General features: G+C 34.0%; 2 protein-coding genes across 4 annotated transcripts; one reads left to right on the top strand and one right to left on the bottom strand.

The window, feature by feature from the left end:
• Window positions 1-7: 7 nt before the first annotated feature.
• On the bottom strand, window positions 8-1,901 carry LOC114748668 (uncharacterized; the record flags this gene model as incomplete). Its single annotated transcript, XM_028937114.1, has 9 exons — window positions 1,860-1,901; window positions 1,433-1,554; window positions 1,204-1,315; window positions 966-1,124; window positions 753-857; window positions 510-593; window positions 290-405; window positions 91-192; window positions 8-14 (listed from the first exon to the last, which is right to left on the bottom strand). Coding segments are annotated over exons 2-9 (705 nt in total), but the record flags the coding sequence as incomplete, so codon positions are not given.
• Window positions 1,902-4,856: 2,955 nt separating this feature from the next.
• LOC114748672 (SAGA-associated factor 29 homolog A-like) lies at window positions 4,857-10,795 on the top strand. Of its 3 annotated transcripts, none has more exons than XM_028937120.1 (10): window positions 4,857-5,200; window positions 6,343-6,445; window positions 6,646-6,722; window positions 7,077-7,082; window positions 7,762-7,868; window positions 8,031-8,116; window positions 8,360-8,413; window positions 8,847-9,000; window positions 9,176-9,189; window positions 10,292-10,795. In XM_028937120.1, exons 1-10 carry the CDS (start codon window positions 5,083-5,085, stop codon window positions 10,392-10,394), a joined length of 822 nt encoding a protein of 273 aa, XP_028792953.1. In that variant the 5' UTR covers window positions 4,857-5,082; the 3' UTR covers window positions 10,395-10,795. The 3 variants fall into 3 exon arrangements, with proteins under 3 accessions (XP_028792953.1, XP_028792952.1, XP_028792954.1); XM_028937119.1 differs by having other exon boundaries at window positions 4,860-5,200; window positions 7,759-7,868; XM_028937121.1 differs by having other exon boundaries at window positions 4,868-5,200; window positions 6,352-6,445; window positions 7,759-7,868.
• The last annotated feature ends 1,622 nt before the right edge of the window (window positions 10,796-12,417 follow it).

Raw genomic sequence — 12,417 nt, 5'->3', positions numbered from 1 at the left:
CCATTTTCAGGTACCTGTAATAAAGAGGTCGAAGCTGAAAAATATTCACCGTACCCTGAATTACACTCAATATTATGGTTTTGATGCTACTCCTCTGCATCAAAATGCTCCACGCCCAGATCCTCGTCCCAAATGAAGATGTAGTCATAGGGTGCCACGATGTCAGGATGCAGAAAGCGTTTAGCAAACCACCTTGAATCAAATTTCAGGATGTTTATCTCAGAACTCAAAAGTCAAAAACGTAATGAAAAGGCTTGGTAAGAAACAAAATGAAGAAAATAGGACCAACCATTTAGATTGCTTCGGAGCACTTATATGGATTGCCCGTTTTGACCATTCAAACTGGTCCCACTCACTAGTCCGACCGTCATAGTGAAACAAAACAATAGTGAAGTTCTTGGAGAACTGAAATTTTGAAGTTGAAATTTAAAGAGAGTAAAACGAACAGAGAACACAGTTAGGAAGAGGGATGAAGAAACAGAGTGAGGCGGGGCAGGAACTGAAATTACCTTTTTCACTGCAGCATCAACATTGTCTTTCTGACCATAACCAACAGTGAAAGTTACAAGGTACCTTGGTTCGATGATTAGGTCCTGCAAGTGTCACTTCCATCAGCCGAAGAGACATTAAAGAGGAGAAAAAGTGTAACATCGAATCACAGGGCAAATCTCACTGCTGAATCCAATGCATCTTTTATGGTAAAGAGTAATGAAGATAGCATCAAAGAGGAAGAAGAAGAAGAAGAAGCACACCTCCACGGGCGGACCCCATAACCGACGAAGATGAAGATCTGACTCGGGTCTGACTATATCGGGGGGTAACCTTTCAGCCCCTCGAGGATTTGTGGGAACCCATATCTGTATCGTGACCAAGTGTACCGAGTCAGTCATGAGCTCAATAACTTCGAACAGCATTTAAACCTCTGCACCACACAAGAACTATCAAACTAGAGCAGAGAATAGTACATTGGCCTCGTCATATTTTTGAATTCCATTGAAATTGCTTCTGTCGCGGCTAAAAGAAACCCATGCATCCCAAATTCCCTTGGTTGAAATAGTTGAATAATCGTCGTCCTCAATCTTTGTGAGATCAATTGATGGGAAAAGGCCAGAGGGGAGATTTATCTGACAATTAGACAAAAACTGTTAATTCTAGCGAGAACACTTGACATAAAACATAGTATTGTTGCGGAAGGTTATACACCTTAGCTAATGAGAGTGTTGGAAACGAAATTCCCAGAAGGAAGCCAAAAACAACTCCAAGAAAAACTGTTACAGTGAACCTCATTGTCTCATTAGACTTTCTGATTTTTCCACTGCAGGGCAAATGGAAATATATTAAAAAGGTCAATGAAATTTTCTTCTGTCTCTTTTATTTTGCGTGAGCGTGAAGAGGGGCAGTACAGAAGGTAACGCTCGAGTATTCCATATACCTGCGTAAGGGACTTCCCATTGTGATCAATTTCTTATGACTCAAAATTGCTTAAAAGCAATATGCAACGCCAATGGCACGCTCTGCCTGAATGTGCCGGTGCTTTTCTTTCAAATGTATAGCCTGAATATTCAACCCCCAAAAAGTAACGCTTATCAGCTGACTCAGAGCAAACGCGATATAAATCATGATACTTTAAAGCAACAAGCTATAATCTCAATACTATCACTCGACTTTAACAAATATTCACATCCCACGATGAGAGTCATGAGATAGTGTTATTTAGATATTTAATTACCAATCTGAATCTACAGAGCCAGTATTGAAAAATTCAGCAAAAGCATGCAAATGAGTGGGTCTAAATTCAAGCAAAATGCGGAATGCCCGTATGGATTTTCAGAAGTATGAACAGGAGCGGTAGTGCGTACCAACTGAAACGGTTACACGAACACTGAAAGGGTTGTTGCAGAGGCTGGCCAGACAGGAGAGAAGAAGATGATGAGAGGAAGAATGGGATTGATCGGTGTGGGAAGTAACCGATGTACATGAATCCGCCATTAATTTGCTGTCTGTTAGTTAGTATGTGATATGGCGAAAGGCGCCAAATCTCTGTCGAATCGGCCGGCATGCATAGTCGATGAGGCCGAGAAAATGAAATTTGGCCCACGCAGATGGAACCACCGTTTTTACCCATCAATATCAATAATAATAATATATTATTATTATTAGGGACAACAACGAAAAAAGAAGATAGAATTTTGTAAATGTTAAACAAAAAGTTATTGTCATTTATAAATTCAAACTTGTTAATACTAAATAAAGTTGTATTATCAAATCTGATTTGAGATTTGTAATTTTCTAACTTTTTTTATCATTCTCCCTTATTATTACCCCCGACACGGCATCATTTACCAAACTTCATAAAAATGTGATTTATTTTATAAGCTTTAATTTAAACTTGTTTTAATATTAAATGCAGTTTTTTATTTTACTCATTATTATGTGTCTTGTCTAGTTATTATTCTTAACTAATTTTATCTTTTTTTTTAATTGTTCATAAATTAATCATTTAAAATTTATAATAAAACTGCTGAGTACATATGAATCTGCATTGATGCGGAAGTGATGAGCGAGGCTCTTGGTGAGAGCTTTCTGATGTTATTTGCCGGCTGTCATTTACTGTTCACGCTTTTGCCACTTTGTGGACATTGTCACTGTGGCCTCGTGCCGATATCGCATACGTGCAACGCCCCTTATTTGATTCCTGGATAGTGCCTCTCATTCTTAGTTATTTATATTAATTTGAGTAAATTAAAAAAACTAATAAAATTAATTTTTTATAATAAATAAGGATTGTTTTTTTTTAAATATGTTTGCTAATCAAGTATATTAATTAAAATTATTATAATTATAAATACTACTTTAAAAAAATAAATAAATATGAGAGACAAAATAAATTGAAATTTTATATTTATAATAAAAAAACAAAACTCAAACAAATTTTTATACTAGTATTCATATTCTAAGGTACTATTTCATAAAATATCGTAGGAAACAAACACCGTGGTCCCACAACATACTGCAGGGATTAGGGTACTTTGAGATCCAGGTTGCAAATTCCGCAGTTCAGAGTTCAAACATAAACTTTAAACCCTTTCTTCAAATTCTCATTCATTCGAAACAGATTTCTTAAAATTGAAAAGCTTCTTTGGCTAATATTGTAATTGTTAAGTGCAAATAGTCCTTTATTAAAATTTCGAATCATTTTGGTCATAAACTATAATCAACTTATTACATTGCTCTGAAATTTTCATTTTCGCTTAGAAAGTGCCTCACCAATATATATTTGAGATTTTGTTTGTTAGGACAATATTTTTTGATTGGAGATAATTGCATTTGAAGTGTGTTGGATATTAAATACAGATACTTCTTGATAATTCAAATTTTAATTTGTTTCATTGCGAAAAATTAATTTTTTTTCACTAGATTTAACTTATAGGTTATATATTGAGGTTCTGAGAGCACACCCAAAGAAAAAAGCGGCTTTTTTCCTCCTAAAAAATAAAAAATCTCTTTCAAGATTCAAACATAGTCCTATCCTCGGCATGTCCAGTAAAGATAGTAATACGGGTCAACCCATTACAGGTTAGAGTTAGGTAGTGCAGTTTAAAAGGGCTATGTGTAATGGCTGGTTAGTTTTTAGCCAATCCTAACTTGTCATGATGTGTTGGCCAACCCATTAACTATTACTATTACTCCTCCGGTCTTTAATATAAGACCCATTTAACTAATTTGATTAGATTAAAAAGTTAGGTAAGTTAGTTAATTATAAGAAATTTGACACGTTTTTCCTAAAATACCATAATCATCTTTCTTAATACCCTCTTCTCTCTTCTATTTGATTATCGTTGAGGGAGTGTTCAGAGGGATAATTTAGAGAAAATTGATAAATATGAAAAATGGGTCTTATATTTAAGATCAAAACCAACTTAACAATTGGGCCCTATATTAAGGACCGAAGGAGTATTATTATTTTCATTCTTTTAACATCTTCCCTTATACAATATAAAAAAAATACAATGAAATTTTTATCATTTCTTCAAATACTTGATTAAAAACACTAAATAAATAAATGATATATGTATTTTTTAAATTTTTAGATAGAATATATAATATAATAATATACATATAATGATTACTAAAATTTTAAAAATACAAAAAAATGAGGGTTAACCCCCAACGGGTTGTGGGCAAGATGGCACGGATTGAAAAGCTTTATTTACTGGCAGGTTGACTTTTAGCCAATTTTAACTTCTCATTTATAGTGGATTAGTAGGTTAGACCAACAGATCTAACCGTATTACGGGCTCTAATGCCCAGAGAAAAAACATATTAGTTTCGTGGGCACATTTTTTTCTTCTCCTAACACGGCTCAAAATTTTGGTACTAGTAATGATGCATTTTTTAGTAATCATAATTATCTTACTATTTACCATAAAAACTATTTAAAAATTTATAGGAAGGCGTATGAATTCTTTAGATCCCATGCAATTTTTTTAAAAAAATCTTCTTCATATATTTTAGTATGTGATGCGTTCCTTCATTTTTATCTGTTTTATTACTCATATGCACATTTTAATTCTTACGTTTAAATGTTAAAATAAGGATGATTTATGCTAATTTTTTAAATTATCATTTTTTTCGTTGAAAAATATATTTAGAAAATGGTTGCACTCGGGCGGGGAGGCTGGGACATCTTGATTCTTGACTCCCGCGTGTCATACAAATTTTGATCCAACAGATTATAATTATTATTTTTAAATATGGTAAAAAACTGATTATTCAGAGGCAATCATTGTTAATTTCCGTATCCGGCCGGGATCAAACGACCCAAGCTTTCGCGAAAACGGAAAAACGACGTCACTTCGTTACTTTCCCGATTAACCAAAGAGGCAAATACGATCGTCCTGCTATCTTCTTGCGTTCTTAGTAATACAGGATGTGTTTTTGTGGGTTAATCACAGTCTGAACGAAAATTCCATTAACGCTGCATTATTCTTTATGTTCGGTCAAATTCCATTCTCGAGGTAATTGGACGTAGGACCAAAAAATTGTAGGCAGAATCGAACTTCGATTGTCGAGAGAGTAACGATGTCGTCACCGGACATTGCTGGCATCTTGGACAATTCGAAAGAGCTGGATCAGTTAAGGAAAGAGCAAGAGGAGGTGCTCATCGAGATCAACAAGATGCACAAGAAGCTTCAAACAAGTATGTTTCTCTATCATTGCTATTTTTAATGCTCCGTCTTGATGCTTCTCTAGACTTTACTTGTTTTGTCGTTTAAATTTGTTTTTTTGCGTGTTATTGAATGATGTAATTGTTGTCACATTGCTAGTAAATTAATGCGATCTTAGCTTGTTGTTGGTTTGTCCCCCCCCCCCCTTAAAGCTGTTTTGAGCTGTTCATAGTTGGAACTGGCTTAAATTTCAGTTATTCTTACCTAGGTTAGTTCCAAAGACATAGATTTACGTAGTAAATTTACCATCTTTTAGGATAATTTGGTAGTTATGGTGCGGGAGTGACGTTTAGATAATTAAACTGGAAAGCTAGGGGAAGTTTTTACTTCCCATTGAACTTTCAGTTTTTGAATTAGGATCACTGTTTAAGTTAAATGAAATCAGAAAAGAACAATTCCTACTGTGATTTTGGCCAATTCAATAGAAGAATGTTCCTAACGTTCTGACTTGAGAGTTAGTTGCCACTCGTCTATTTTAACTTTGTCTGATATCGGAGAGATTATTGTCAGTCATTTGAGTTTATAGACTGGAATGGCTCAAATTTAACAAATCGAATACTCTTGCTGTTAGACTACTTGTTTTCACTACTCTTACAGTTATTTCCCAGTGATTCTGTCATTGCTCTAAAACTACACTGCTATCTCATCAATCTATAGACGTAGAAAAATATCAGACGGTGGAAGCAACATGATACTATATGCCTTATTCCCTGGAGATACTATTTAATCCACTCTTTGCCTAGTAAGCAAGAAATAAGTTCGCCTTGTAATAATATTAATCTAGCCTCGCTACTCTCTCATCGCTGCTCCAAGAAGATTCTTTACATCCTTGGACGTCTATAATTTTTTATGTCCTCCACACTTTTCATGCTGCTACAAGCATCTGATTGTCTCCATATTTAGGGCGTAGGACCTTGGTCTTCTCTGTTTTGTTGAGTGGGTAATAGTAAGAATTAATTAGTGTTAATGAAAGAGATTAGTTTGTTGGTAGTTTTTAAGTTTTCTAGTGGTCAGAAGTAAAACTGCCTGATATGAGTTCCTATTTTCCTATGTGTTATCTCTCTGTGGTACAAAAAATACCGCTGTTGCTGTTTGTTGATGGTTTTTTCCCAAGCTAATGCAGCTCCTGAGGTGGTTGAGAAGCCTGGGGATAGCTCATTATCGAAACTTAAGGTATTGTACACTCGTGCAAAAGAGCTTTCGGAAAGTGAAGTAAGGTACGATTGGTCTGTGGCCCAGAAGCAGTTGATCTTCACTTTTTTTCTTTTCTAAAAATAATTTTCTTTGTTTCTACACTGTTTGGTAATGATCAAGGCTCCACTAAACACGGTTAAACAATAGAATGGTTGGCTTATACTCTGCCCAGAATGGACATTCTATGCCTTATACGGTTCTCAACATTGTTATTTGGTTACAGTATTTCCAACTTACTGGTAAGCCAACTTGATGCTCTGCTGCCACCTGGACCGCCAGGGCAACCACGAAGAAGAATAGGTTAGTCTCAAATTTGTGATAGTCCAAATTATTTTTCCTATTAAAACTTGTGCTTTAAATTTCAGTGCTTCAGTAGGTTGTTCTCCTACTGTCTCTTTCTTATCTATAATAGATTAGCCAGATTGATCTGGTATGATGGACCAAAATTGTAGAAGTGGTGCAAGTATCTATAGCACTATACTCAACTTTTCCAAAGAAAGGAAAGACATGAAAAGAGAAAGGAAATGAATGACTAGGAAGATAATACACCTGACCTTCTATGTGATGACTGCAATTCAAAATTCCATTATTCTGTTGGGTGGTTGTCATTTCTGATTGTTTGCAATTTTTTCTGTCTTTGTTTGTTTTTTCCAGGAAAAGGTAAAGTCTACTGCTTTGGATACTCAAAAATATAGTTGGCTATTTGGCATCTCTGCTGCCATTTTGGTCAATCATATATAATCAAGCTGCATGAAGAAGGTGAAAAATAGGGGAGGGAAGGCTGATAATATATAGACAGACACACATTTCAGTAGTTTGTTCAAAGGCACTGCAGTCAAGTGTGTAATTTAAGTAAAACTTGCCACTTTATGTTAATTTATCCTTTATTTGCATTTAATCCTTCTTCACTTATATGCGGGAAGGAGTAATAGAATCCAAAGCTGGGTATTCTTATGGAGCTCGCATATTGGTGGCGCTGATTATCCAAAGTGATAATTCTTTTTTTTTTTTTTTTTTTTGTGGTGGGGATGGGGGGCCGCAGAATTATAATTTTACAGGAGTGATTTTGCATTTACACTGGTGCTTTTGCACCAGCTAATCCTTGTTGATGCATTGCTGTCCCAAAAATGTGTGGTAATGGCTATTTCACATTATGCAATTACTGATATGCAAGCTACATGAATATGAACATAAAAGATGAAAGCAAACATGTGAGGATAGCAGAATATAATTTTTAGCCAGAGCTGATTTAGTTATGAATATAAATTGCATTATCATCATTGCTGATAAGATGACAGTTTTGTACCATTTCTGGCTGACAATATTTGTGTTGCAGAAGGCAATGAGCAGAAAAAGAAACGACTGAAGTCTGACTCAGATATTTCAAGGCTATCTCCTAGTATGCGAAATCAACTTGAGATTTATGCTAGTCTTAAGGGTGAGCAGGTACATATAGCCTTAGATTTCGATCAATATTAGATATTAATGGGCCATTATCCTGTTGATTGCTCTCCCTTTTTTTATTTTTTATTTTTTTTATAAATGAATCTAACCAATTTCGTACATGATAGTTTTCTAACTCTACTTGTGACGTTAATGTGTTCTCAGGTGGCAGCTAGGGTTACGCCACATGATGCTGATAAAGATGAATGGTTTGTTGTTAAAGTGATGCATTTTGACAAGGAATCAAAAGAGTAAGTTTCCATCCAAGATTGTCAACTTCAAAAGTTCGTACAAATTGAATAGTTTGTAATAGGACCAACTTATAGCTATATTTTATGAGGTCAGATCTTCAATTTATACAATTCAACTTTGCCCATCTATTGGTTTGTAACTATTGTTTGAAAGAATGTATAAAAACATTTTCCTGTTGGGATAATCTTTTTTAGTTGTCCCTTTAGATTTTTATTTGGTTTTTTGCAAATACAATTTTACAGATTTGAGGTACTAGATGAGGAACCTGGTGATGATGAAGAGGGCGGTGGCCAAAGGTAACCTATGTGGATGTTCTTTTATATTTAATTTTCTGAAATATTCATTCTGTGATACATTGCTGATGATGTTACTCGAATAAAAATTTCTTTTACGTGATGGTTTCACTTTTACATAGAAAATTGTAAACTATCATGGTAACCGCACTGAGTGAGGCTGAAAGCCTGAAACCGATGCCAACATTTCTGATCTCAATTTACACATTGAGAGTAGGTTTTACTCCTCTTTAGGGTTTGTGGTTGGGTGCTCTTGATGCTATGACATTGTATTCAGGGACTGAAAATTGTTCAATTCCCAGGGAAACTTGTGTGCTTGATACCCATACACTAACAGCCATTTCTATAGTTTTACCTAGATGGTCTATGTGGGGGAATCATTCCTTTTGATTCATTGAATTGTTAAGTATAAATTGTTTCTTTTTTATGCATGCAGAAAATACAGGCTTCCCGTGGCAAATATTATTCCTTTCCCCAAGAGGAATGATCCTGCTGGTGCTCCAGATTTCCCTCATGGAAGGCAAGTTTTGGCAGTCTATCCTGGGACTACTGCCCTTTATAAAGCCACAGTAGTCAATGGCCATCGCAAGGTGAAAAATCTATCGTTTGATTGCTATGCTAGAATTATATCTTGGTTGGGTTTCCTCTTCAAATATTTTGCAATCTGTTAATCTTCTCTATTTACATCTTCTTTGACTTTGACATCAAACGAACTGTTGATATTGTGCATGTTCTGGGGTAATTTCCATCATTTCACATCTGCAGAGGAAGACAGATGAGTAAGTATATTCTGTTGGACTTCATTTTCGGTTATAATTATTGTCCATTTATCTGAAGAAACCCAGTGAAATCATATTGATCTCTTTCATATAAAATACGCATTATTTTCAGTTGGCCAATTTTCATTTTATAGCCTTGTTGCTTAAAGAACCGGACAACTTAGATACACGATTTTTCTTCATTATCTCCGCAAATCTTTTTAACTAAGATTAAATAATAAACCCCTACCTTCTTGTCATTCGAAAGTAAGTTATAATGTGATTGAAATCTATATTTTCTGATAAGGGAAAGGATCCATAAAGATTTTTGTGAACTTAATATAGGTGCACTATTTATGAAAATCAGACAAATCACAATTAATTGCTAAGTATGAAGAATCATTGCAAAGCCAGGTTAAATTTTTGTGTTAGAAAATAAATCTGGCAGCATGATATATGTATGGTTCATGGATAATTGGGTACAGTCTATTACTTTCATCGAACTGGTAATGGCCCTTAACATATCTTCTAAATGCATAGCATTCAAGCCGAGTGGAATATAATTAGTGGCAGAAACTCTGTGACGTGGCACTGCTTTCCTTGTATGTCTTCATTGTATAAAATATGACCCACTCATCTTTTGGGAATGCCAAAGTGCTTCAGCACTTTGCAGGTGAAACTCTCTTGTTTAAATCTCATTGAGATATAGGTGAGATAAGATTATGGAGGGAAGATGAGCTACCCGTTTCTCCTTAGGCAGTGTTATTCAAAATTTTATTGCAAGAGGGGGAAAAACCTGAACACCTGGTATTTTAAAATGGGTGATAAGGTTTTCGTTGAAATTTCCTTTTCAGTTTTTTTATTAGGAGTGGAAAAGGAGAGATCGAGTGTAAACTGTTTTGTGTTCATTCACTCAATGCATGAGGGCATATATACACAGGGAGAAGAGCAATCCTAATAAATACAAGATTATTCTAGAATAATTACAATGAATGAAATAATAAATATGGGGATTTGGTCAAAAGCATTACTAGTAAATTCATATCAAATCGAATCATATCAATTATAATCAACAGTAATGTTTGTGCCTTATGGTTATTCACCTTCTGAGTTGATTGGGCAGTTATTTACTGGAATTTGATGATGACGAGGAAGATGGATCTTTACCTCAAAGGATCGTGCCCTTCCATAAAGTGGTTCCTTTGCCAGATGGACATCGCCAATGAATTGAGCTGTGAATAAAGTAGACGCTGGCCTAATGTTACCATGAGCCGGTTGCTTAATAAGTTCTTTTTATCTTTTCTGACCCTTCTCTTTCTTTTCTTCCCTTTCTTTGTTTGTTTTTTTTTTTTTTCCCATTCGGGCCTACACGATAATGGCGTTGATGGCCCACGTAATTCTACAAGCAGATCCATCCACAGCCCTCTGTACCTTCCGCAGCCACGAGGAAGAAGAAAAGAAAAGTGAACAGAATGAACAGTATGTTTTCTTGTGTCTTTAAGGTAGATAGAGTTCTCCCTAACATTACTGTGTTGTGTAGTAAATTTATACATACAGTGAAGTTGGATTGGATTAACTCAAAAATAGATAGCAGCAACGAATCTTATTCTAACGGTGCAGTTTGCGACAGGACTCTCCAAAATGAACATATCTGAAGGATGTTTTTATCTTATTCCATCTTTAAATAAAAAGACGATAGCCAATCAAGATTTTGGTCGAAATTAAAATTTAAGCGGATGCAATTTCTGAACGCTTGTTAAGCTGAGGGGATCTTTAGATGGAAACAATGATTTTACTATATATGAAATAAATATGTGAGGAAATTTATTTTGGTTTGCAAAAAAATAGTTTTTGGTGTTTCTCAACGCTTCCTGAGTCGTTTTCAATGCACACTATGACTTGAGTTTTGATTTGGTATTTGCATGAGTTTTCAATTTCGTGCAAAGTAAACTTGAGGTTATTTAAGTTCTTTAATTACTTTCCGTCGTTGATATAAAAGTTAGTTAATTAATTTGATTAGATTAAAAAAATTTATTAAGTTAATTATCTTGTAATAAATAGATTTTTTTTAAAATATCATTATTAATCAAGTGTATTGGTCAGAACTATTATTACTATAAGGACTATTTTGAGAAAAAAATGAATAAATATAAAAGATAAAAACACAAAGTAGATGGAAATTTTATATTTATGACTAAAATAAAAATTAAACGAGTTCTTATATTAATAACAGTATTATGCAAACATGTGTATAAATTAAATTAGCGTGATCACATCATCAATTGTGCCTGTGAATCTTCATCTCCAATCGATAGACGACAACGTCAAAAATTGAGTGAATGATTAAAGGTTTGGTTTACCCACAATAACGTGGTTATCTTCTGGTAATGGATCTTGGTAGTTTATTTGTTATTCCATTATCCATTGCATCTGGACTGCAGGGAATTAATATAACTTTCAAAAGCGGACAGAGCGCAAAATAATACTATTTCTGATCATAAATATAAAAACTAATTAATTAATTTGAGTAGATTAAGAAAATAAGTTAAATTAGTTATTCATAATAAATAGGTATTGTCTTTCTTAAAATATCCTTGCTAATAAGTGTAGTGACTAAAATTACTATTATTAAAAAAATTACTTTAAAAAAAATAAATATAAAAAATAAAATAAATTAAGATTTTATATTAAAAACTGGATACAGTGCTACCTTAATTAGTGGTTGACAAGATAAGCCAATTTCTTTACTTAAGATAATAAAAAAAGGACAAAGGATGTCTTGAAAATTGTAAAAGTTCTCTTCACGAACATTGCTATCAAAATTCGACTATGGTGGTTTTAGTTGAATGAATGTGGACTATGCATGGAGTGATTGTTTAACGGAATGGAAGTCGGGTATGTTCAGCACGATGCTAAGAGTAAGAGGAGTCGAATTCTCAAATAATATCCCACATATGATTTTAATTATAAAAATTTTAAAATAAAAGTTAAATCTAATTCTTAAACTATCTTTTATTATCTTAACTATAAAATCTCATTAATAGTCTATAATAGAAAGTGCTTTAAAAATTAGGTTTAACTCTCATTTTAAAACCTTCTAACATATTTATTTGTTAATTTATTACATTTAAGTTGTTAGTGGAGTTATTCATCATTATTTACAAATGACAAATAAACTTGGGAAAATGACAATAAAATACCACTTGAATTCTAAAAAGACAGATAAGGGACCTGAATAAGCAAAATGAC

The sequence above is a fragment of the Neltuma alba genome, unplaced genomic scaffold (assembly GCF_004799145.2).
Source record: "Neltuma alba isolate B1F8T4 unplaced genomic scaffold, ASM479914v2 tig00005776_pilon, whole genome shotgun sequence".
NCBI classification, from domain to species: Eukaryota; Viridiplantae; Streptophyta; class Magnoliopsida; order Fabales; family Fabaceae; genus Neltuma; species Neltuma alba.
The sequence above is the reverse complement of the archived record's forward strand: the minus strand, read 5'-3'. Positions and strand labels throughout refer to the sequence as shown.